At 41.1% G+C, this 25987-nt stretch overlaps 1 protein-coding gene across 1 annotated transcript in view; it reads right to left on the bottom strand.

Moving 5' to 3' along the window:
* Positions 1–7598: 7598 nt before the first annotated feature.
* PDHX (pyruvate dehydrogenase complex component X) overlaps positions 7599–25987 on the bottom strand; it is a 65308-nt gene continuing 46919 nt past the window's right edge. The window contains exons 9-11 of the mRNA XM_082485422.1: positions 22232–22390; positions 17390–17454; positions 7599–11505 (exon numbers count right to left, since the gene is read on the bottom strand). Of these exons, the coding sequence (XP_082341548.1) occupies positions 11241–11505; positions 17390–17454; positions 22232–22390 (489 nt within the window). The 3' untranslated portion in view covers positions 7599–11240. The remainder of the gene's footprint in view (positions 11506–17389; positions 17455–22231; positions 22391–25987) is intronic.

Raw genomic sequence — 25987 nt, 5'->3', positions numbered from 1 at the left:
TCAGTCCTAATACCATGTGATCATGGTATTATCCCTTTCTGGATTCATAGATTTATCAAGAACCTTAATAAAGTACTCTGCAACAGTTGCAGGTTTTGCTTGCTTAGTTGATCGTTTTTTTATTTTTTAACAAAAATAAATGTTTAAAACCTCTCCAAAAGCACCAAACACATTATTCTCATACAAGACAACTCTTTCCACCACCACATCCCCCAAAATACTGTGATGAGTATGTATAAGGGATTGCTTCACAGATTCTTCAGGGTATCTCTCTTAGCCAAGAGTATTTGCTCCTCGCTATCATTTCAACTCTCTCATCACTTGTGTTTGAGCAACAAACACAATGTTGCAATTACTTTCTTCAAATTTAATCAGGGCAGGTTTCTCTTAAGCCTCCCCCAGGGTTGTACCTATACACACATACATTGACACAAATACATTAAAGCAGAAAAGTTGAAGTCTCAGCAGCGGAATTCAGAAGTCTGGCTCTCCGTTCATCCTGTAGCCCAAATCTTAAAGGCTAGTGTGGTTGAAATAGCAGCTGACCCTCTTTACCAGTCCATCTCAGCATACACAGAGATATACACATGTATAGGCACACATGCAAAGTATGCATGCATGCTTTAAAAGGATGTCCAAGAAGTAAAATTCCCTTTCTTAAATGTGTTATGGAATATTAAAGTTTTGAAGTATTATTTCCTTCAGAGTTTGCTTGAGACAATTACATGGACAGAGATCATCTGCTTACACTTTATGGCTTAAAAAAAATCCAGGCATTCCTTGATAATCAATAAAATAGATAAAATGCTACACAAAGAAGGATATTTAAGTACAGGTAAAAAAGACTAATTTCTTTTCACTTTCATCTTTTCTACCCTGCCCAATAGGGACTGTCTTCCAAAATAAATAATATAGCTAAGGGTGTCACAGACTAATAATTAACACAGTTATTTACGTCAACACGCAGTAGAGAAAAGCTGTCTTGTTTGAAAACAAAAGTATTAACACAGCAGTAGTTCTGTTGTGGTGAAACTGCAACACTTTCCTTTGACTTAGAGTCAATGAAACCAGCTGCATTGTGGCTAAAGGCATTACAATGGAACTATTAACAAAAATCTTATGAAAAGGAGCCAATAATTGCATTCCTTCTCCTTTATTAGTATTACCAATTTCAATAAGAGGGCCTATACCCTCTGTTTGTGGCCTTCCTCTGCAGCTGTCAGAGTGGTTGAACCCTGTCAGATGCCATACAAACATAGGAAAAGCAGCCAAGGAGGTGCCTCATAGCATTGTTTAGCATAATTTAACACATCCCAAAATGTCTCTTCTGCTCCAGGCTGGGCGTCAATCAGAATCATTAGCCCTTGTTATTAGCTTGAGTTAAACACCACTTGCTTTGAAGGCTATGATAGCTAGATTAGGTTCAAAATAGGAATGGACAGAGGAAGGACTCCTAATCTGCTTGAAAAGTCTGTAGCTCTTCTATAGTTGTCAACAGGGAAATGCAAGATATTATAACATCTGATAAATTACTGTAGGCATAACCAATTTCTTTGTGAATTAACTTCAAAATAATTCTGCACATAACTTGTCTCTCTAAGTACTCTTGGGGAAAAAAAAGCGTGAAAGTTCTTTCCGTTTGAATCTGTGTATTGCTTGTTCTATCAAGTGAATAGTAAAGGTGCTCTAGAATCCTTGCTAAAATGAGCAAGCAATGTATTGCACTCAGAACATTAGGCTGAAATTTACACTATAAGACAGAAGTCTCTCACTTCAGAAGAGTGCAAGAAGAGTTTCTTTCTTGACCAACAGCGGGATCCGTTATAGTTCCTATTTTCCACATAAGGAAGAGGAAACAGCACAATGTTATCTGCTGAAACTTTGAGAAACTCAGTGCATGCTGTTAATGGAGACTGGGACATGACACAGCAAGTATAAGCATCTGCACAAGCAAACAGCTTCCATGGATATTTAAGCTTATAATTATTTGGCAGGGAAGAAATTAAAAGTGCACCAAAGTTGCAAAATGAATCATACTTATACATATTTTCTTAAGAAAAATGAAACAGGAATTGGTTGATGACTAGGTTAACAGTCTCCTACTAGGTTAAATTGCTTGGATCCTGCAAAGTGAAGCGAATGGCACGTTGTAATGAATGTTACATAGTGCAAAAATGATGATCTCTGTAGGAGAGACATCTGCTACACTAACAATTCAGTATATTCTTCATGCAACAGTGAGCAGAAATAAAAATGTTCACAGCTGCCCTTTCTTCCTATCTAGGTCTAGGCCACACAAGAGGAACTTTTAAGGTATGAAAGAGAATCTTCTCTTGAACTCTAATCTTTAAGGAGAAAAATAGTGGTATTCATTGACGTAGCATGAATCATTTTTACTTAGCACAGGTAATGAACAAACAGAAAAGTCTGTCATTTTCCAGCTAATTATTTCTTATAATGACACAAATGTTTAACTTGCCAGGTAGGACAGTTATTGTGAAGAGAGGGAAGAACAATAAGGTTATTGTATCCGAATAATTATCCACTGTGATACCTACAAGACAAAGCAAACTGACGTCAAAGGGAAGGAGTACAAATGGAATTCAAGCAAACAGTGATGGCTTTTTACTGATACAAGTTAGGCGGATTTTGTAAAGTAACCGCGCAAAACAGCCAGTCAAGGTTCCAGTAAATGATTTGGAGCTCAATTTAATCAACGCATGAGTCTTCACTGCAATCCTAAGTTTCTGTGTTTCTTGGAACATTTACTGGTTAGCATGTTTCTACAAATCTCCAGCAGGCAACTGTGAATATCTTCCTGCTTTACTCAAGCATGATTAAAAAGAAAGAAATCACAAGAGGTTATAAGTTTAAAACTTATGCTTAACTAAGAACATATTGAAAGGTACTTTCAACTGATCAGTTTTTTCTCTATTTAATCTATTACTGATGTACTTGCTACACTGACTTAGAGGAATCTGCTGTCTATGCCTTCAACATTTTAGACACAAATGGAATAAAACATCATTGAATATGAGTCAGCAGTGTGCCCTGGCAGCCGAAAGGGCCAACCGTGTCTTGGTGTGCATCAATCACAGCACAGCCAGCCAGTCGAGGGAGGCGATTGTCCTGCTCTACACCGCACTGCTGCAGCTCCACCTCGAGTACTGTGTGTGGTTTTGGGCCTCTCAATATAAGAAGGACATCAAACTATTTGAGTGTGTCCAGAGGAGGGCAACAAAGACAGTGAAAGTTCTCGGGGGTAAGACTTATGAGGAGCAGCTGAGGTAACCTGGCTTGTTCAGCTTAGAAAAGAAAGGCTGAGGGGTCACCTCATTGCAGTCTACAACTTCCTCAAGGGGGGGCAGCAGAGGCAGAGGTGCTGATCACCCTCTCTGTTGACCAGCCACAGGACAAGAGGAAATGGAATGAAGCTGCTTCAGGGGAAGCTCAGACTGGAAATTATGAAAAGGTTCTTCACCGAGAGGGTTGTCAAACATTGGAACAGGCTCCCTAGGTAAGTACCAAGCCTATCAGAGTTCAAGGAGCATCTGGGCAAAGCTCTTAGTTATATGGTTTAGTTTTAGGTAGTCCTAAGAAGGGCAGAGAGTTGGACTTGATGATCCTTATGCGTCCCTTCCAACTTGAGATATTCTATGACTCTATGATCCAGTTCTGCAGGAAGTGCCATACACTGACCAAGGTTTCAGTCTGATCAGAACTGCAACAAATGAAGGCAAGTTAGTGTTTACTATTCTCTCTTTATTCGTGTCACGTTCTTTCTGAAACACTTCAAAACCAAACACCAAACCATCAAGCTATAGTTTAAATTCAAGAATATCTACATGCTAAAATAGTTCGGTGACTATATTTACAGTTAAAAGAGATCCAGAACGTCAGAAAACCAGGCTGCTCAGTCTGCCCTCTGCTGGCCTTTCTGTATTTCAGTTTTCCCTTTAGAACAAGTCTTTCATTAGCTGAAATGATCGAAAACAGTGGCACCATCAAGGCTTACACCAAGTAAACCCACCGGTAAGGAGTAGTACATCAGTACCTTGGTTCTCGTTTCTGAAGAATGAATGAACGAACAGCTCTATGTGCAGAGATTAATAGGCTGAATAATACACTTTACTGTAAAAAATGGATAAACATTTCTGGTAATTTACAAAATACAGCAAAAGAGAAAAGCACGCTTCATGCACTTTCCTGTAGAACGTTTCATTTTTCATGCTACGTTACTACAGTCAGAAAGAAAACCGATAGGAGACACACTAAAGATACTTCTCTGTTGTGCCAACATCCTTTAAAACTGCTGCAGCAATGCTCATCTTCCTTACATCTGGAGATCAATGTCATGCTAATCTTAGATACACTCCTCCTTCTGCAAGAACAATATCTAGCTGGCGTATTTGTTTAAATGATCAATAGGACTTTATTTTAAATGACGCATTCTCAAAAGTTTTGGCCTTGCCTCTTAAAACCAACAGAGAAATCTCTCCTCAGCTCTGTCATTTGGCTGAATTAAAAAGGAAACATTCATAAAATAGGTTTCTAAACCTTAACCTAGTACACAAAGGCTAAAAAGGAAGGATCAGAACATTTAAATTACTTAGGAAGGGTTATCAAAACATTAATCTCACTTTATTGGACTATCATTTAGCTAATACTTGGAAACTTTAAGGCAAATAAAACATCATTATCATAAGCATACAAATAAGAACATACACTGAACAACCATATTGTTCCATCTTTTACTTATCACAGCACTACATGACTATTCACATGTAATTCACTTAAACAAACAAACAAAAAAGGAAATACAAACAGCAGTCTACAAATCTACAAACAGGTACTGAGGAACAGGAAATTGTAGGTGCTAGGACACTTCTTAAATGATACTGCTATATTGGTTATAAGCAACCTTCAGGGTAAAGGAAGTAATAGCTATTTGTTTCTGAGCCACGATGCACTAGATGAGAATCTCTCCTGATCTGGAAAACTCAGAAAAACATTAAGACCTGGTGGATGGCTAGTTAAGTTTTATTAGTTACGCTACAGTACTTAATAAGAAATGAAGGGATATTTTCTTTCAAAGCCTTGGAGAAAAAAAAAAAAATCGTTCTTTAATTTCAAGAACAAAATTGTATGAATCAGAGCAGTTAAGGCAAATCAGCCATAAGCAAGAGGCTGAAAAGCAGCCCTTCCACAAAATGAAAGCGGTACAGAGTATGAGTTGACATACTACTTACACGAAAGGCAGCAAACTTACTCTCATCACTATAATAATTGGTACAATGATCAATTAATAATTTACTAACCTTGCAGCAGATCAAACAGTAATCACCTTAAGCTTGAATTGAACTAATAGCTCAAGAATAGTAGTTTTCACAGAATCGTAGAATGGTTTGAGATGGAATGGACCTTTTAAAGGTCATCTAGTTCAACATCGCTGAAATAAGCAGGGACATCTTCAACTACATCAGGTTACTCAGAGCCCCATCCAACCGGATCTTGAATGCTTCCAGCAACAGTGCACCTACCACTTCTCTGGGCAACCTCTTCCAGCTTTTCACCATCCTCACCGTAAAAAAATTTCTTTCTTCTATCTAGTCTGAATCTATACTCTTTTAGTTTAAAACCATTAGCCCTTCTTCTATCACAACAGGCCTTGCTAAAAGGTCTATCCCCATCTTTCTTATAGGCCACCTTTAAGTATTGAAAGATTACAATACGGTCTCCGCAGAGCCTTCTCTTCTCCAGGCTGAACAACCCCAGCTCTCCAGCCTGTACACACAGGAAAGGTGCTCCAGCCCCCTCCTCTTGACCTCCTCTGACAGATCCACGTGTGTCTTTGTACTGAGGACTCCCGAGCTGGATGCAATACTCCAGATGGGGTCTCACCAGAGTAGAGGGGCAGACTTGCTGGCCACACTCTTTTTGATACAGCCCAGGATACAGCTGGCCTTCTGGGTTGTGAGTGCACATTTTAAGTTCACGTCCAACTTTTCATCCAGCAGCACTCCCTGAGTCCTTCTCAGCAGGGTTGCTCTCAATCCCTTCATCCCCCAGCCTGCATTGATACCAGGGGTTGCCCTGACACAAGTGCAGGACCCAGCACTTGGCCTTGTTGAGCATCTTGAGGTTCACATAGGCCCACATCTCAAGCTTGTCCAAGTCCTTCATCATTGATGAAATTAAACTGTATACACCCCTGAAGGACACCACTTGTCACTGATCCCTACGTGCATATCGAGCTGTTGATCACTACCCTCTGGCTGTGACTATCCAATAGTCCGAATAGTCCACCCGTATCAAATCCACATCTCTCCCATTTAGAGACAACGATTTTGTGGGGGACTGTGTCCAAGGCCTTACAGAAGTCCAGATAGATGACAACAGAAAGCATCCTAATCCTATGAAGGATGGTCTCTTGCTATGCTACGCTGTTGGAAATCACTCTTGTACACCCAGAGCAGTTCCATTCAAATTCCCCCCAAGGTCTGACTCCTCATAGTTTTCTTATCAAAAAGAACCCCTAACTTGCAGTAATATTCAATGTCAATTTACAATCCTGCATCTAAGTTACATAGGATCATTCAACTGTGTGTGACAGAGGGCCATTGCATGTACTAGGCTGTAAAAGACACCACCAACACTGCTACGTTTCAAAGAATACTTTCTCCTGATCTAGCACTACCACAACAGTTTTGTGGGTTACAGGAAGTGGCAGCTTGGTTGAATACCAGAAGAGAGCCTATCTCTCATCATAATCCATCTCCTGCATTCTTTTCTGGCTTATACAGCTGTATGGACTGCATGGGATCTGGAAACAGATCAAAGAGGATTTTGAACACTTGGACATTACATTCTTTGATAAGCAAGTCAGTGACGTGCATTCTTGTGAATTCTTAAGACAATACTTTTACATTTTAGGAAAGGGCAGGGGGAGATGGGAAATCATCATCAACAACAGAGACCTAAGAGACTTTGTTAAAGATAAGAACAGTTGAATTAAAACCCAAATCATAGCATGAGGTATCAGTTCAGTAACCTGCATATGTTTTAGTCTGATGTAACCTGCTTGCTTATGGAAAACTGCCTGCTCAGCAAGAGAACTCCTTGTAATACGGCTTCCTTCTGCCAAAAGACAATTTTGGGATACTTTTCAGCTCTTCAGTCACCAAAGCTTTTAAGTGTGCATGCTGTCATGTTTGCCACATGCTGTGCAAAGCTTTTAATTCTATGCTGCAGCTTTTCATATCCTTGAAGCAGAGTGGTTGTGAAAGATATTGGAAAATTATTCTCCGTGAAAGTCTACAGCAAAATTATAGAAAATAAGCTTCTCAGTGGCTGCTCCTGGTCTTGCCCATTTTTGGTTAACATGCAAGTAGATTAACCTTACTCCGATTAACCCATATCTGAAACTGCCAGGATAAATTGCGTGGTACTGAAAGGCGCTTGCAATGAGTACTTCTGACAGAAAGAGACCAACCCATCTGACCACTTGGCACTGGTCATTGCACAACCATTATTTACTATGTGCTTTATTTCCACTGTTTTCAAAGAAATTACAATAATGCACAACATTTTCAGTGGACTTGAGGGACGAAAAAGTATTTATTATGGTCTGATATAATCCAGGACAAAAACTCAGTGGAAAAAAAATGAGAAGTCACACAAGAAAAGCCAAGAAAGTAAAAAAATAATGAAAAAAAGAAAAAGAAAAATAATCCATTTCAAACCTACAGGTCACGACCAAAAGACACGATCAATCCTAATGGCACCTTTTCCTTTATTTTCCATCACCTTATGGCAAAAATTATTGCATATGAAAACCACAGCAAGCATGTCACTTAGTTCCAACAATTCTGAATTAGTTTCCCCCTAACTCGCTCTGCAATTGCATATACTTTCATGTGATCAATATGCAACTTTCTGTAAAACATAGCACACAAAAGCACATGTTCAGACTTCCTTTCTTGGTTTGTCATATTTATAACTTCCTACTCAACTTCAAAATGCTATTGTATCCAGTGGGACTGATCTTTAGTTGAAGTAAGAGTGTCTACTACATTTTGTACAGATGGAGAGGAGCATGTGGACAAAAGGATTAGGTGAAAATAGCACTGAGCATTCACTTTGTAGGAGTAAAGTTCTTTCAAGGATTACATGTAGGAAGATTAATTAAAGAAATTTTATTTCATAGGGAATACATTGCAGGAAAAAAGATCCAAACAAGTCAAATATTCTGACAGTATAATTAGGGATTAAAGTGTGGCACACAGTGCAATACTTGCCAACAAGTCCAAAAGAGCTACCCTTTACTTTTTTCTAACTATGCCTCTTGCAAAGGAAAATGATATGAAGAAAGCAATTTTCCCTAAGTATATCCTAAAGGCAAACAGTAGCATACTCCTTCAGTTTTTAATTTTGAGGGTTTTTTTTTTAGTTCTTCAAGAAAGTACATGTCTTCACAGTATTTCTTGCTTAGACATGTAAAAAAAGATGTTGGCAGAACACATCTGAAAGAATAAAACGTGAAAAGTTATATTTTTCATCTGTGAAATTTTTTACTTCAAGGCAAATTTGCTTCAAATGTAAGCATAACCATTTCAGTATGGTTAACCTTCTGCATCAATTATCCATTATCCCCAATCCCAAATCCCTAAATTCTTCAGGAAAACATTCAATGTTTTATTTAAATATGTATGGGTAACTATTTGTTGCCTCACTTTTGCTAAAGTGGTAGATGTTGCCAAATAGTACGATTACTCTGAATTAAGGAAACGTGACTGCTATCACATACCTGAATTCCAGAGATTTCCTTCATAGGCTGATGATTGAAAAGTCACATACATACAACTTTATGTTAAATGACAATGCTGGCAAGCAGGCAGATGTAAAGAAATTGGAATTAGAGCCTTACTGAGATCTGCCTAGTTCAAAAGTTGTAAAAGTTTATTTAACCCAGAGAAAAAAGTTGAATTGTCTTCACCTTTGTGTTGAGCAGGGAAAGTACAATGGATGTATTAGTACCCACACGAATAAGACGTCATAAACATTCCATACTTACATACAATAGCGCCCTCCAGTGGTTCCAAAAGCAGAACATACTGACTCGCTCTACATGAACACACAAGCAAAACTAAAGTTGTTCACATCAGTCATGCAACCCTTAACCGTGGCCAGCTAAAGAGCAGAATATACAAATGCTGGGGAGCACACAACACCACTACAGCACCAAGTACAAAAATGAAGAACAGATTTTTTTTTTTTTTAATCAGATTTTAAATTAGTCTGCAAATTCTCTTGTACAGAGCAGATCTAGCTATGCAAACAATGGGAACTTCTTGTACATTATTAAGGACAATATATAAATTGGTGCATTTGTTTCCTCTTCAAAGTAATAAGGGATTGACAAACAACTTTGGAAAAAATCATGGTTAACCATTGAAAATTGCAAATTAATCTTCAGCACCCACACTCAAATATTATGTATCAGTGAGAAACTCCTGGAAATGCAGAATTGATATGTCCATTATTGCACAGTAAACTAGATTTGGTAATGAAAATCTCTCCCTACTTTTAGATGAACAAGCCAAACAAGCAAACCCATTTAGCAAAAACTCTCAACTCAGTATTAACTGAAAGTTTTGTCTTGCAATTAGCTTTTAAATTATGGCAACAGCTCAACAAACAAGTCCTCCAAATCTTTAAAAAAATGTACTTGCACAAACAAGAATAAAACAAACTCCCAGAATTCTACTGACAATTTATATTCTCACCAGGTGCTGTAAATGCAGTTATTTCATTACAAACACATACAATACATGATTCCATATTTATATATAAGAAAAAACCCCACAACCAATATTTTCCTGTTAATTTAAACTTCAGGCCACTGCACTTACGCTTTCAAGTTATAATTCAATGTACACTGATGATGATTAAATACTTTCTACTCACATCTTTATTCTATCTGTGCAAAGGACAGCACTAATCAGCAAATATTATGTGTGCAAAATTTGACCTTTCAAACTGGAACCTCTATGAGATTAAGAGATCAAAGCTACTTTTTCATCACAGTGCTGCTGGTACAATTAACTTGGCTTTTAAGTTAACCACAACGTATCAAAAAGCACCTGAAAAAAAAAATACTGGGGTACTGAAGAAGACATCTGAGTTGAGGCAACTTCTAAATTTAAAAAAGGTAACTGTCTCCAAATTAAGTCGAAGAAAACTTTTTTTTTCCTTAAAAAGGAAAAACACAACCACACAATGTTACTTTTTACTAAATGTTGGTTCCATCAAAAACTAGAAGTCAACAATGCTGAGATTCCATCTTTTACAGAGAATGCATTTATTCAGACAAGTTTATTCTCCTCTCTACCTCTCTGGAAGGCATTTGATTATGCAGTTAAAATACTGGAAACAATAGATGCACCTACAGTTTAAATGTGTTTCAATGAGTTCTATTTATACAAATGAAGCTGTGGATTTCACCAGAGTGCTTATTATTTTGAGAGATTGCTTTTTTAATCTATGAACTAATTTAGTCTCAGAGTTTCCTCTCATTTCTTTTCCCCATTCATCTCCACAGTCATCTTGTTTTCTTCAATGTAGCTTACAGTAAAGGAGAAGATAAAACACTGTTAAATCTGTGATGTAAATGAAATACAAATCAGATCGTCCTATTGCAGCAATATAATTTAGCCACTCAGCTATCTCAGTAGTGACCAGGACTCATAGCATTACTTTGCTCACTTTTTGCTTTCCTCACTCTAAAAGCTAGATATTTAGCCCGTAAATTAAGCATCCCATCTCAGCTCTGGTGAGACCCCACCTGGAGTACTGCAGGGTGGTCATCTAGTCTTGCAGGGGGAATTGGACTAGATGACCTTTAAAGGTCCCGTCCAACCCAAAGTAGTCTATAATTCCTTTTTAAATTTAAAAAAAAGTTTTCTTGAATTCTCCTTTACAGTGGAGGTTAATTTTTCCATGCAAACGTTATGTGCCATTAGTACTAAGTGTTTAAAGAAATGTAGTATGTTAACTTTAAAGTCTTTTTAGCTTTACAGTATAAAACAAGGTCAATGCAAAGGACCAAAAGCATGAAAATTAATAGTTTTGCACATTAATTCAGTAATTTAAATATTTTAACTATCCATCTCACAGTAACTATTTACTCCTCTAAACAGAAAAACAAGTTATGTTGTCATAACAAGAAACACTCTTCAAGTTTAACACAAGGCAAGTCGCATTGGATTTTCTATGTTGGCTTTCAAGGTCTCCAAAAACTTTGAAGCCAGTCCATCATCTACCACCCGACCATCACTTGAAAGAGTCACTGTCATAAGTTGATGCTGCATAAGTTTCTCATTCCCTTCTTCATCTTCTACAATCTTGAGCTCTGGTCTTGCTCTGCCCACAGCTAGGATGCAGGCCTGCGGAGGGTTTATGACTGCAGTGAAATCATTGACACCAAACATGCCCAGATTGGAGATACTAAATGAAAGAGAAAAGAGTTACCAGTAAAGTCAGAAATTATACATCCCCTAGAAGAAATAATGTATATTCAATGATTACTATGATCTAATTCTTTCCCAAGGCAAAAACCATTAAATTTGAACTCAATTTCAGTTGGGCCCATTCAGATTCTCAAGAGCTTGGGATTTTTGAGATTACAACTAATGCACCTTTTTAAAGTCCCATTTCTTTACAATAATACATCCTTGCACTGCATCCACTAAAAGCAGAAAGTAGGACAGGAAAGTAGTATCTTCAAAAAGACTTTGCCTATGTCTGTTCCAAGCTAAACGTCTTCTGGATTGAATGTCACAACTTTAAGTTACAATAGCTGCTGACAACCAAGTGATACAATTGGGACATCTAGGTATCACTCACGCACAAGAAAGCCTCATCACGCCTTTCTCCCTTGAATGTTTTTGTCTGTGTCAGCAACTGGGAAGTGGTAAGGCTTGCACTATTTGGTGGGTCAGCCTCCTCTATGGACAGTCTGTCACAATCTCCTTTCTTATAGTTACTGTGAAGTGGTAAAAAGATTAATCTGTAGAGAATCATAGAATGGTTTGGGATGGAATGGACCTTTAAAAGTCATCTAGTTCAAGCCCCTTGCAATTAGCAGGGACATCTTCAACTACATCAGGTTACTCAGAGCCCCATCCAACCAGATCTTGAATGCTTCCAGCAACAGTGCACCTACCACTTCTCTGGGCAACCTCTTCCAGCATTTCACCATCCTCACCGTAAAAAAATTTCTTTCTTCTATCTAGTCTGAATCTATACTCTTTTAGTTTAAAACCATTAGCCCTTCTCCTATCACAACAGGCCTTGCTAAAAGGTCTATCCCCATCTTTCAATACTTAAAGGTGGCCTATAAGAAAGATTACAATACGGTCTCCGCAGAGCCTTCTCTTCTCCAGGCTGAACAACCTCAGCTCTCTCAGCCTGTACACACAGGAAAGGTGCTCCATTCCTCTGATCATCTTTGTGGCCCTCCTCTGGACCTACCCAAGAGATTAATGTTTTTCCTGTGCTAAGGGCTCCAGAGCTGGACACCATACTCCAAGTAGGGTCTCACCAGAGCAGAGCAGAGGGACAGAATCATCTCTCAACCTGCTGGCCACACTCCTTTGATGCAGCAAGGATATGGTGGGTTTTCTGGGCCACAGGCGCACACTGTAAGCTAATGGACAGGCTTTTCATCCACCAGTACCCCCAAGTGCTTCTTGGCAGAGCTGCTCTCAATCCCATCATCCCCCAGCCTGTACTGATACCAGGGGTTGCCCTGACACAGGTGCAGGACCAAGCACTTGGCCTTGTTGAACCTCTTGAGGTTCACACAGGCCCACTTCTCAATTTTGTCCAGGTCCCTCTGGATGGCATCATGTCCCTCGGGCATGTCAACTGCACCACTCAGCTTGGTATCGTCCACAAACTTGCTGAGAGTGCACTTGATCCCACTGTCTATGTCATTGATGAAGATATTAAGCAGCACTGGTCCAAGTATAGACCCCTGAGGCACACCACTTGTCACCAACGTCCATCTGCACATTGAGCTGTTGACCACTGCCCTCTGCATGTGACCATCCAATCAGTTCCTCCTCCACTAAACAGTCAACCCATCACATCCATATCTCTCCAATTTAGAGAAAAAGATGTTGTGGGGGCCCATGTCAAAGGCCTTGGAGAAGTCCAGATAGATGACATGCACAGCTCTTCCCTTGTCCACTGATGTAGTCACTACATCATAGAAAGCCACTAGGTTGGTCAGGCAGGACTTGCCCTTGCTGAAGCCATGCTGGCCATCTGAAATTACCTCCCTGTTCTCCACGTGTCTTAGCATGGCTTCAAGGAAGATCTGTTCCATGATCTTCCCAGGCACAGAGGTGAGGCTGACAGGTTGGTAGTTCCCAGGATGCTCCTTTCTACCCTTTTTAAAAACGCGTGCACTTTTTCCCTTTTTCCAGTCACCAGAGACTTCAAGTTGACTGCCACGACTTTTCAAATATCATGGAGAGTGGCTTGGCAACTGTATCAGCTGATTCCTTCAGGACTCTGGGATGCATCTCATCCAGTCCCATAGACTTCTGTATGTTCAGGTTCCTCAGGTGGTCATGAATCTGATCTTCTCTTACAGTGGGAGGGACCTTGCTCCACCAGCCCCCGCCATGTGGTCCATCCACTCAAGAGGTGTGGGAAGAAAGGTTGCCAGTGAAGATTGAAGCAAAAACGTTGAGTACCTCAGCCTTCTCCTTGTCCATTGTTACCCGTTTGCCAGTCTCGCTCATCAGGTAGGGGCATGCTTTCTTTGACCTTCCTTTTCTGGCTGACATACCTATAGAAGACCTCCTTATTATTTTTTGCATCCCTTGCCAAGTTCAGCTGCAGCTGCACCTTTGCCTTCCTGGCCCTAGCCCTACACAACTGGGCAGTGCCCCTGTACTCTTCCCAGGATACCTGTCCCTGCTTCCACTGCCTGTGCATTTCCTTTTTGCCCTTTGGTTTGACCAGCAGGTCTTGACCCAGCCATACCCATGTCTTGCCTTCCTTTCCTGATTTCTTACACCTGGGCATCGAGAACTCTTGCACTCTATGGAAAGCATTCTTAAAGATCTGCCAGCTCTGTTCGCCTCCCTTGTGCCTGAGGGTAGGTTCCCAGGGCATCCTATTGATTAACTACTTGAAGAGCTGGAATTTTGCTTTCCTAACGTTCAGGATCCTGACTTCAGTCTTTGCCTGACCCATATCCCTCAGGACTGCAAACTCTACCAGTGCATGATCACTGCAGCCCAGGCTGCCTCCAATCTCAACGTCACCAATTTGCTCGCTTGTGTTGGTGACCAACAGATCCACTGTCGCATCCTCCCTGGTAGGACTGTCTACTACCTGGCTTAAGAAGTTATCCTCAATGCACTCCAGGAGTCTCCTGGATTGCCTACAGCTCGCCGTGCTACTTTACCAGCAGATGTCAAGGTGGTTGAAGGGCCCCAGCAGGACAAGAGCCTGTGAGCATGATGCCTCCTGTGGCTGGACTGAGAAGGCTTGGCCAATAGGCTCCCCTTGACAGGGCAGACACCAACCACAAGGCTCCCTTTCTTCAAGGCCCTAAGTTGCCTACAACTATAACCCGTCTTTTCTTCGTTGTGGAGGTGGTCACAATACAGGCAGTAAGCTTTTCTGACCTTGGCAGCACCTCTGGTGAAGATGGATAGTCATCCACATCATCCACTGACTGGTCTTCCACATCCAGGACCTCATACTTGTTGTATAGAGGCACTTAGGAAGGCAGGGTGGGACACCTGGGAATGTTCGCCTTGGAAGAGATTTAAAATTAACATTCAAGTATGAAAGACTTAATGACCCATGTGAGCAAGTGGAGAAAAAAATTACCATTATTAAAACAGCAGAAGAGATAAGGATAACTATATTTATTGTTGACATGAGTGAAAGACCACTTGCTTCCATTCAAATCCTCTCATATTTCACACTTTTCATATTTTCAGTCCCACAGGGACTGAAAACAGCGGGCAGAGCCAGATGCTGCTAATAAGGCTTTATTGGCATTTCCAAGCAAGGCAAGTACAGGCAAGGTACAAATTCCATCCAGGAAGTCCAGTCAGAAGCAGAAGATGGCTAGAAACAAGACTATAACGTACGTCCACAGGGTCTGTTCGAGGAGACAAGCTGCCTACAGCCAAGGTCTGATATCTGTAATTCACTTCTCTTAACAAATTCACTTTTCTTTGCAGGCTGCAAATCTTCAATGAGGAATAGGTCTTTAACATGCATAATTCATAGAATGGTTTAGGTTGGAAAGGACCTTGAAGATCATCGAGTTCTAATCACCCTGCCATAGGCGGGGACACCTCCCACTAGACCAGGTTGCCCAAGGCCACGTCCAGCCTGGCCTTGAACACCTATAGGGATGGGACCTCAACAACCTCTCTGGGCAACCTGTTCCAGTGCCTTACCACCCTCAACGTGAAAAACTTCTTCCTAATGTTTAATCTAAACCTGCCCTCTTCCAGTTTAAAGCCATTTCCCCTTGTCCTATCACTACACGCGCTAGTAAAAAGTCCTTTCCCAGCTCTCCTGTAGGCCCCCTTTAGGTGCTGGAAGGTCACTATAAGATCTCCCCAGAGCCTTCTCTTCTCCAGGCTGAACAGCCCCAACTCTTTCAGCCTCTCCTCATCGGATAGGTGCTCCAGCCCTTGGATCATCCTCGTGGCTCTCCTCTGGACATGCTCCAGCAGGTCCATGTCCTTATGTTGGGGACTGCAGAGCTGGATGCAGTACTCCAGGTGGGGTCTCACGAGAGTGGAGTAGAGGAATTCTCGAGCTATTTCTCTGAGTAAGGACTTTGCTCCAAGTGACTTGCCCAACAGGATTATTTTCTGCATCTTCTCTCCATACTGACTTCATCATCATCCATTGGTTGGTCTTCCACATCCACATGCTCATACCTGCTATACAGAGGCATCGGGGAAGGCGAGGTGGGCAAAGAGGGGTTTCTTCTCCTGCCCCGAGTGTAGACTTACCTCCATTCACTCCTCTCCTTTAAGCTACTGCTTTTAGCCTTGTGGGGGGAGGATACAAGTTCCCGCTGATTTTTTTTCTGTTGGCTGCTCCTCTTTCTGTCTCAGGGAGGGCAGAGAATGGTTCCATCAGTCTCTCTCTTCTTTGGACTCCCTGATGCTCCTTAACCTTTCTACCTCCTCTCATAGCTATGCCACAAGGTTAAGCAGATCATCCTGGTGGTCACATCTCACACAACTGTTCTCAACTATTGCCATCTGTTACCAGTGAAATGTCCACAGTTATTCACACTCTGGGGCCATTTGTGTTGATGAAGACATCCAAGCCTCCACTGCTGCATTTCCATACATTTCTGCTGAAAGGCTTAAGAGATTTTTTTGACAGCTGCTCCAGCATGAGTGCCACATACTCCAGACAGTTGCAACTCAGGCATATACATTACAGAAATGTTTCTGCTGAAGTCTGTAGTACTACTCTTATCACAAACTACCTATTCTAGAAGATATGATTAACATAAGCATTCAGAATTAGCTTTTAAAAATTGACAAAAAGTGAGCTAAGCTAGTTAATAAAAAAATGTTGCTTAATGATACTGTGTCGTAAAATACAGTATATTAAAAGTTTTAGAAACTTGGGGAATGTAAAAAGTCAGAGAAATTAATTGTGCAATTGTGTCAATACATTTATGCTAGTGTTTTACACATGACATTTATTTCTCCTTACTGAGTTCGCTATCTCTTTTTGCAGAGTACACTTTATAGAAAAAAAATATTTACTAAATATATACCACCATTTAAAATTGCTCTACTCAGTTTTTAATGCTTCAGCTAAAAGTAAACGGAGTTAACACCACAACTTTGCTGTAACTATTTTTTGCCCCTCTAGAGACATTCCGCTGAAGAGTGAATTGAAGACAAACTAGACATCACTGTCTGCTTCAATACCTCTGCCAAACTACTCCTTTTAAAATACTTATTTAAAAACTATTATCAATAGGTTTTAACTACTAAATGTAATTTTAAAAAACACAAAAAACAACAGTCTTCCGCAATTGGGAAATATTAGGTGCAAAAATAAGAGTCAGATCAGTCTCAGTATGAAAAACATGAATTTCACACCAGGATCAGATGAAATAAACCTCTACCAAGATAATTGTTTCCTCCTGATACATGACACTCAACCTAGATTTGGCCCTCAGAATCATCACATGGAGTTTCATCCGAAATGGAGCAAGATTTTAAAAAGCAATGCATTAACACACAGTGGAATAACTGAGGATAAAACAGTTCTGAACTCACACTGCACGTATTAAATGCTGCTAGAGTTTTACCTAAAAGATCCTCCTTGGTACTCTTCCGGTAACAGTTTTCCATCTCTTGCTTTCTTTGCTAGAGCCTAAAGAAAATGAAAGAAGAAAAAGAAAAGAGGAAAAGAGAGAGGAAAGAAAGTGTTGTAATAGACTAATTTATTTTAATTCAATAAGACATTTTAAGTACCATATAGCCATTAAAAAGTCATCTGCTTTTGGATTTAGGAAAGTACCTCAGCAACATTGTTGTAGCTGCAATGATTTGGCAAAGAGACTAGGACACAAACTTCATTTTCCCAACAATATTGGCTGTTTAATAAAAGCTGTTCTGTCGCCTTACAAACCTTGCTCCAGTTTTCACAATGAAACCACCATTCTTCCTGATGTTTTTAGATGATAAAATAATCTAGCAAAATACTGATGGGAAATTCACAGCAGTATTCTTAACATATTTGTTTAAAGAAATTGCCATGTACCACTTCAGAACTTTCTAGCGGATTGAGAGAATGTATTTCTTCCAGCTAAACATTCAAGTATTTTAAAAACCACTCTTCCTGTAACTGCCGTTTCATTTGTGAGACTTTTCTACTTCTAAATTAAACAGAAGAAACTGTCCACAAAAGTTTTGTTCAAAATACAGCCAAAGAAGTTCATACTATGTACTAAGATAAGATCACAGAGAAAAAGAACTTTATCCTCACCTAGGACGTTTCTAGCTCAGAGGTCTCTTTAGATAGAAGCAGCGGGGAATCAGGATGAATTATTCTTACAGTAGTTCTCACATAAGGAAGAAACGACTGTGCTGACCTCTAGAGACACAGCACTCATTGGTGGGTCATCCACCAACCTGTTCCTAACACCCTGTGAGTACCCAACAGAAAAGGTGGAGTGGAAATGTGTAGGATGACTTCTCCATTAGTAGCAACCTTTTCAAAATGAGGAGCTCTTCAATTGACAGCAGAGACTGAAGTGGGAACATACACAGGACAGATATCCATCCTATTCATACAGAATACATTTAATGTTTTTAGCTTGTATCATATTTATTCCACAGGTAGAAAAGTCCATGGAAAATGTTACGTTGTGACAATTGTCTTAAAATGTCATAATGCTGGTCTACGCAAAATACTGCTCATTAGTCTGAGGAGATTAACATTACCTTTCGGGTGGCATTCTCAACTGAACTGCATATCAAAAAAATACAGACAGAAATAAGTGCCATAATATAACCGCACAGAGAGTAACACAAGCAACTACAAGCAAATTTCTGGGAAAAGAGGTAAAACAACCTCCCAAACAAACAAAATGTCAAACCCAAAGACCTGAAATACTAAAAACCAGGCATGCTGGCAACAGGTGGGGGAAGCCTAACCCGAAGGGGAAGAAAGATCCTGGGACAAGAGCTAGCAGGGCTCATCTACAGGGCTTTAAACTAGGTTTGAAGGGGGACGGGGATGAGACCAGGATTACAAAAGTGGTGCCTGGGAGAAGCGTACCAGTGCTTCTGGGTAAAAGTGTTAGCAAGGTCTTGCAGCCTGTCCCAGTGGTGGTGGGGGATGGTGAATTGTGTGACAGCCAAGGCACGAGGGGTAGTGATAATTTGGTAGCTACAGTAGTGCCTGAGTATGATCAGGTGCGAATTAGGGCTTGTCCCCCCAAGAAAGTGGCAGGGCAATCAGCCCAGCTGAAGTGCATCTATACTAATGCACGCAGCATGGGAAATAAACAGGAGGAGCTGGAGGCCATTGTACAGCAAGGAAACTATGATATAGTCGCCATCACAGAAACGTGGTGGGAGGACACACACAAGTGGAGTGCTGTAATGGATGGCTACCAACTCTTCAAAAAGGATAGGCAAGGAAGAAGAGGTGGTGGGGTGGCCCTCTATGTTAGGGGCAGTTTTGAATGCCAGGAACTTAACAGTGTGGATGACAACACTGAGTGTGTATGGATAAAAATTAAGGGGAAGGCTAATAAGGCAGACATCGTGATGGGAGTTTGTTATAGACCTCCTAATCAGGATGTAGAAGCCGATGAAGTATTCTACAAGCAGCTGGCAGAGGTCTCACAATCATCTGCCCTTGTTCTTGTGGGGGACTTCAACTTCCCAGACGTCTGCTGGAAATACAATGCAGCAGAGAGGGAACAGTCATGGAGGTTCCTGGAGTGTGTGGAAGACAACTTCCTAACACAGCTGGTGAAGGAACCAACTAGGGGAAGTGCCCTACTGGACCTACTGTTTGTTAACAGAGAAGGTCTTGTGGAGGATGTAAAGGTTGGAGGTCGCCTTGGGCACAGTGATCACGAAATGATAGAATTTTCAATTCTTGATCACGTAAGGCGGGGAGCCAGCAGAACTGCCACCTTGGATTTCCGAAGGGCAGAATTTAGCCTGTTTAGGAGCATGGTCGAGAGTGTCCCTTGGGAGGCAGTTTTGAAGAGCAAAGGTGCCCAGGAAGGCTGGGCATACTTCAAGCAGGTGCTCTTAAAAGCTCAGGAGAAGGCCATCCCCTTGTCTCGAAAAACGAGCAGACGGGGAAGACGACCAGCCTGGCTAAATAGAGAACTTTGGCTGGACCTCAGGAAAAAAAGAAAAGTTTACATTCTCTGGAAAAGGGGGTTGGCAACTTATGAGGATTATCAAGATATAACAAAGCTATGTAGGGGGAAAATGAGAAGGGCCAAAGCTCAATCAGAACTCAGCTTGGCCACTGCAGTCAAAGACAATAAGAAAAGGTTCTTTGAATATATCAATAGAAAAAGGAAGACTAGGGAAAATGTAGGCCCGCTGGTGAATGAGACAGGTGCCCTAGTGGTGGAGGACGCAGAGAAGGCAGAGTTACTGAATGCCTTCTTTTCTTCAGTCTTCACTGCTAAAGCTGTCCCTCATGAATCCCACCCTCTGAAGGCAAAGGGGGAGGTCTGGAGAGTGGAAGATTTTCCCTCAGTTGAGGAGGACCGGGTCAGAGACCACTTGGCCAAGCTGGACATTCATAAGTCCATGGGCCCTGATGGCATGCATCCGCGAGTGCTGAGAGAGCTGGCGGATGTTATTGCTAGACCACTCTCCATCGTCTTTGAACGGTCATGGAGAACAGGAGAGGTGCCTGAGGACTGGAGGAAGGCCGACATCACTCCAATCTTCAAAAAAGGCAAGAAGGAGGACCCAGGGAACTACAGACCGGTTAGTCTCACCTCTGTCCCTGGGAAGGTATTGGAGCGACTCATTCTGGATGTCATCTCCAATCACGTTGAGGAACAGGAAGTTATTGGAAGTGGTCAACATGGATTTACCAAGGGTAAATCGTGCTTGACCAATCTGATAGCTTTCTATGATGTTATAACTGGTTGGCTGGATGAGGGGAAAGTCGTGGATGTCATCTACCTTGACTTTAGCAAGGCTTTTGACACTGTCTCCCATGACATCCTCATTAGGAAGCTGAGGAAGTATGGGCTAGATGAGGTGACAGTGAGGTGGATTGAGAGTTGGCTGCGGGACAGGACTCAGAGGGTTGTGATCAGCAGCACAGAGTCTAGTTGGAGGCCTGTAACCAGTGGTGTCCCCCAGGGGTCAATACTTGGTCCTATTTTGTTTAATATATTCATTAATGACCTGGATGAGGGGACAGAGTGTATCCTCAGCAAGTTTGCTGATGATACCAAACTGGGTGGGGTGGCTGACACCCCAGAGGGCTGTGCTGCCATCCAGCGTGACCTGGACAGGCTGGAGAGCTGGGCAGAGAAGAACCTAATGAGGTTCAACAAAAGCAAGTGCAAGGTCCTGCACCTGGGGAGCAAGAATGCTAGGCACCAGTACAGGTTAGGGGCTGACCTGCTGGGAGATAGCTTGGAGGAGAAGGATCTGGGGGTTGTGGTAGACAGTAAATTATCCATGGCCCAGCAATGTGCCCTTGTCACCAAAAAGGCCAATGGAATCCTGGGCTGCATAGGGAAGAGTGTGGCCAGTAGGTCGAGGGAAGTCATTCTCCCCCTCTACTCGGCACTGGTGAGGCCACAACTGGAATACTGTGTCCAGTTTTGGGCTCCCCAGTTCAAGAGGGACAGGGAACTGCTGGAGCGAGTCCAGCGAAGGGCAACTAAGATGATTAAGGGCTTGGAGCACCTCCCTTATGAGGAAAGGCTGAGAGAGCTGGGACTCTTTAGCCTGGAGAAGAGAAGGCTGAGGGGAGACCTTATTATGGCATACAAGTATCTAAAGGGTGGGTTGAAGAAGGATGGAGCCAGGCTCTTTTCATTGGTTCCAAGTGACAGGACGAGGGGCAATGGGCACAAGTTAGAACACAGGAAGTTCCGTTCAAATACACGGAAACAGTTCTTTACGGTGAGGGTGACAGAGCACTGGAACAGGCTGCCCAGGGAGGTTGTGGAGTCCCCTTCCCTGGAGATTTTCAAGACCCGCCTGGATGCAGTCCTGAGTAATGTGCTCTAGGCAATCCTGCTTTAGCAGGAGAGTTGGACTAGATGATCTCTAGAGGTCCCTTCCAACTCTGATAATTCTGTGATTCTGTGATTCTGTAAAGACATTAACTTTATCTAGCTGTCTCATGAAGATTAAAGAAATACAATGATATTAAACTGCAGAAGTCTGTACAGGTTTATTTTTCGAACAGTTTAGCCAGCATGCAATTAAATAATATGTTGGCTAAGTTGTCATCAATTAAAAATGAATCAAGTTGCAAAATTAATAATATTCTGAAGTCTAAGGAATGCTGAAACTGCATTAGATTCATTTTGAGACTGTTTTTGTTATTACTGATGTGTATCTGGGTCATGCTACATTTTCTGCTACAAAAAACTGTACAGCTGCTATACTTTTCAGCCTACTGTACGTTTAAGACCTACTTTTGCAGCGGCAGCAATTTCCTTTATTCCCTTGGCAGCAACATCTTTTATGATTGGTGTAATGAGACCTCGGTCTGTTGCCACAGCAATAGAAATGTCAATGGACTGCAGCTGTCTGCAGAATTCTCCATCCCAGGTTACATTCACATCTGGCATTTGCTAGAAGAGAGAGAGAGAGAGAGAGTTAAAAAGTCAGCTGTTAAAAGAACAATGGTGCAATCAATTATCAAGAAAACAGAAAATCCTTTAAGACATATAGCTATGTACAGGCATTCACCAAATTAATTACACACTGCTGTCTGTAAATGTAGGCCAAAGAACAGGTCACATCTGCCATCAAGACTGCCACAAGCAAGACAGAAAAAAAAAAAATCACTGTAAGGGCCTAAGAATAGATGTACATGATTAGCTTGCATTTATTTTATTTTATTTAAACTTACTTTGTCATAAAGCATCAATGTATGCTATGGAAACTGAAAATGGCAGGACAGCCAGAAGGTTTTTTGGTGCTGCTGGAAAAAAATTAACAAATGCCTACCTTCTTCAGGAGTCACTGATACCACCTTACAGATGCCCAGCATGCAAAGCTCCAAAGCAGTGTCATTTCACCCCCCAAATAAATCACAGGATATTGACTTGAAAAGCATGGAAATGGACATCCTACTATATTCACTTCCACTTGTGTCTCAAGGATGACTCTCAAAGGAAGCTACAAATAGAATATGCTGCATGTACGCTCAACTGTTACTCAGACAAGGTCCTCCTAAAACACAACAGATTTTTTTTGTGTGTGTGTGGACTCAATTAAAACTGAGATAATGTTTACTGATAAATTCAGTGAGGTTTCTTGAGTTTGCCATATAAAGCTGAAACAGCCAGGGGGAAAAAATCCCCCCAACATATAGGTGAAGTCTCAGGTAACTAGTCATAGATACTGTGAAAGTATTATTTCTAATAAATCCAAGATTAGTATTTAGTGACCTTAAAGAAATTAGGAACTAGGAATTTGACTACACAGTGGAGAAGCTATCCCAGAAAACAGTATGGGAGAGACCTTATATCTATCTAAACTAACTCCACTCCCAGAAGAAGAGTATAACAGTACTCTCGGTTCTTATGCTTCAACACCAGAATGTATATTTAAAAAAAAAAAAAAAAAAAACCAAACAAAAAAGTAGTACTCCTCTTTGCAAGTTAAATAAACTTCAGGAAAGTGCCACAGTACACACAGCTGTCAGATGCCTTCAAGTGGGTGTTGTGCAAGTATGACTCTCTATATAAATTATCCAAAAGAGATGGTAGGGACAAGGAGTTTTTCCTATCAACTTCAATGTGATTACAATAGTTCTAATTTTGATGTAGACCAGACGGTATTATTTCTCCCATCACTTCAGCAACGAAAGACTGTTTATTTTTAAAGAATGGCTGCTATAGTGGCTATTATTAGTAAGCCCAACCATTTGTGGATATCAGCCTGGAAGCTTTTATTCCTTCCTCCAGCCTTACTCCTCCCTGCTCATTCCAGAAAGCCAGAATTGTTCTAAAGGGTTATCATCTGGTAAGCCCAATGGCACATTCAAAAACCTCTGGCTGTCAAATGGTAAGACCAAGCCAAAAAGTAGAATTCATAATTGGACTTGTGATCCTAAGAACTATGAAGAAGAAATTTAGCATGTTAAAGAACTGATATAAGAAGTATCTTTAGGTGTTTGCCAACCAATCACAATCTGTCAAACCAGACACAAATCATTCAAGCTAGAAGAGGATTTGTCTTGCGTTGTTCAGAAAGAAAATATTAACAAAATATAATTTGAACAGTGCCCAGAAGAGTCAATAAAACTGCCTTGAATTTAAACTTCAAATGCATTCACATCACTGAATTTCCAGGTGGGGAGGAGCAGTTGAGGTGGGTTTTCTTTTTAAAACTAGTAGCCCATGTTTTCCTGAAACACTGACAGAAAGCAGTTGAGACAGGAACTTGATGATGAACTTATTTCCTGGTATACTGGGTTAAATGTTTGGTTTTGTTTTTTTTTTTTTAATTTATTATTTTAATAGTTAAATGAATGCTCACATGAATTTGTTACAAAGCAATAGGATGGGTCCCCTTTAAATACTGAAAGGACACAATAAGGTCTCTCCTGAGCCTTCTCTTCTCCAGACTAAACAACCCCAGCTCCTTCAGCCTGCCCACACAGGAGAGATGGTCCATCCCTCTGATCATTTTTGTGGCCCTCCTCTGGGCCCGCTCCAACAGGTCCACATCTTTCCCATGCTGAGGGCTCTATAGCTGGACACCATACTCCAGGTGGGGTCTCAGCAAAGCAGAGGGACAGAATCACCTCCCTCAACCTGCTGGCCACACTCCTTTTGATTCACCCCGGAATACAGTTGGCCTTCTGGACTGTGAGTGCACATTGTAAGCTCGTGTCCAGCTTTTCATCCACCAACAACCGCCAAGTCCTTCTCAGCAGAGCTGCTCTCAATCCCATCATCCCCCAGCCTGTATTGATACCAGGGGTTGCCCTGACACAGGTGCAGGACCAAGCACTTGGCCTTGTTGAACCTCTTGAGGTTCACACAGGTTTGTCCAGGTCCCTTTCAATAGCATCCCATCCTCCCATCCCTCAGGCATGTTAACTGCACTACTCAGCTTGGTGTCGTCCACAAACTTGCTAAAAGTGCACTCGATCCCACTGTCTATGTCATTGATGAAGATATTAAGCAGCACTGGTCCAAGTATAGACCCCTGAGGCACACCACTTGTCACCAACGTCCATCTGCACATTGAGCTGTTGACCACTGCCCTCTGCATGTGACCATCCAATCAGTTCCTCCTCCACTAAACAGTCAACCTGTCACATCCATATCTCTCCAATTTAGAGAAAAAGATGTTGTGGGGGACTGTGTCAAAGGCCTTGGAGAAGTCCAGATAGACAACATCTGTAGCTCTTCCCTTGTCCACTGATGTAGTTACTCCATCATAGAAGGCCATTAGTTTGGTCGTGCAGGACTTGCCCTTGCTGAAGCCATGCTGGCCATCTCCAATCTCTTCCCTGTTCTCCACATGTCTTAGCACAGCTTCAAGGAGGATCTGTTCCATGATCTTCCCAGGCACAGACATGAGCAGACAGGTCAGTAGTTCCCAGGGTTCCCAGGTTAGAATTTCTTCTAACCCAATGCACAAAAACTCCAGCTTCTCAGAATTAAACTTGGAACACCAACTAATTTATAACTAAAGATGCACTGATTTTACAAAGCTGTATGCATCATCATTTTACTAGGTTTGTCTATTGAATTTCCTTTAAAGTTAAAAATTACATGCTAGAGATGACTTTCATGTTTGGCAGCATAGAACCATCTAATCCTGAAGTTCAAGATTCAAATGCTGTATTACATAATTGTCAGCTGAAAATACTAGGAAAAAGAATACAAATCTAATCACAGATTAAATATTTTTATTTGTCTATCAGAAAGAGAAATCATATTTACATAATTCATAGGTTAGGTCATTTTGTGATGGCAGATAAGGAAATCTTGGTTTAGATAATGGCAAAAACAATATGCATAATCCACACGTATGCTCCTTCAAAGTACAGTAAAGCAGCCTAATAGTTAAATAGACAGGAAGCTACTCGTCTTTTAAGTTTCATGCAGCAATTTTAAAACCCTACAAATAACAACAAAAAAAATTCATTATATAAGCAGAAGTAATAAAAAGTCCATTGAATGCTTGTATTCAAGTCATTATTTCAC

The sequence above is a fragment of the Vanellus vanellus genome (genome assembly GCF_965231255.1).
Source record: "Vanellus vanellus genome assembly, chromosome: 6".
Taxonomy (NCBI): Eukaryota; Metazoa; Chordata; class Aves; order Charadriiformes; family Charadriidae; genus Vanellus; species Vanellus vanellus.
The sequence above is the reverse complement of the archived record's forward strand: the minus strand, read 5'-3'. Positions and strand labels throughout refer to the sequence as shown.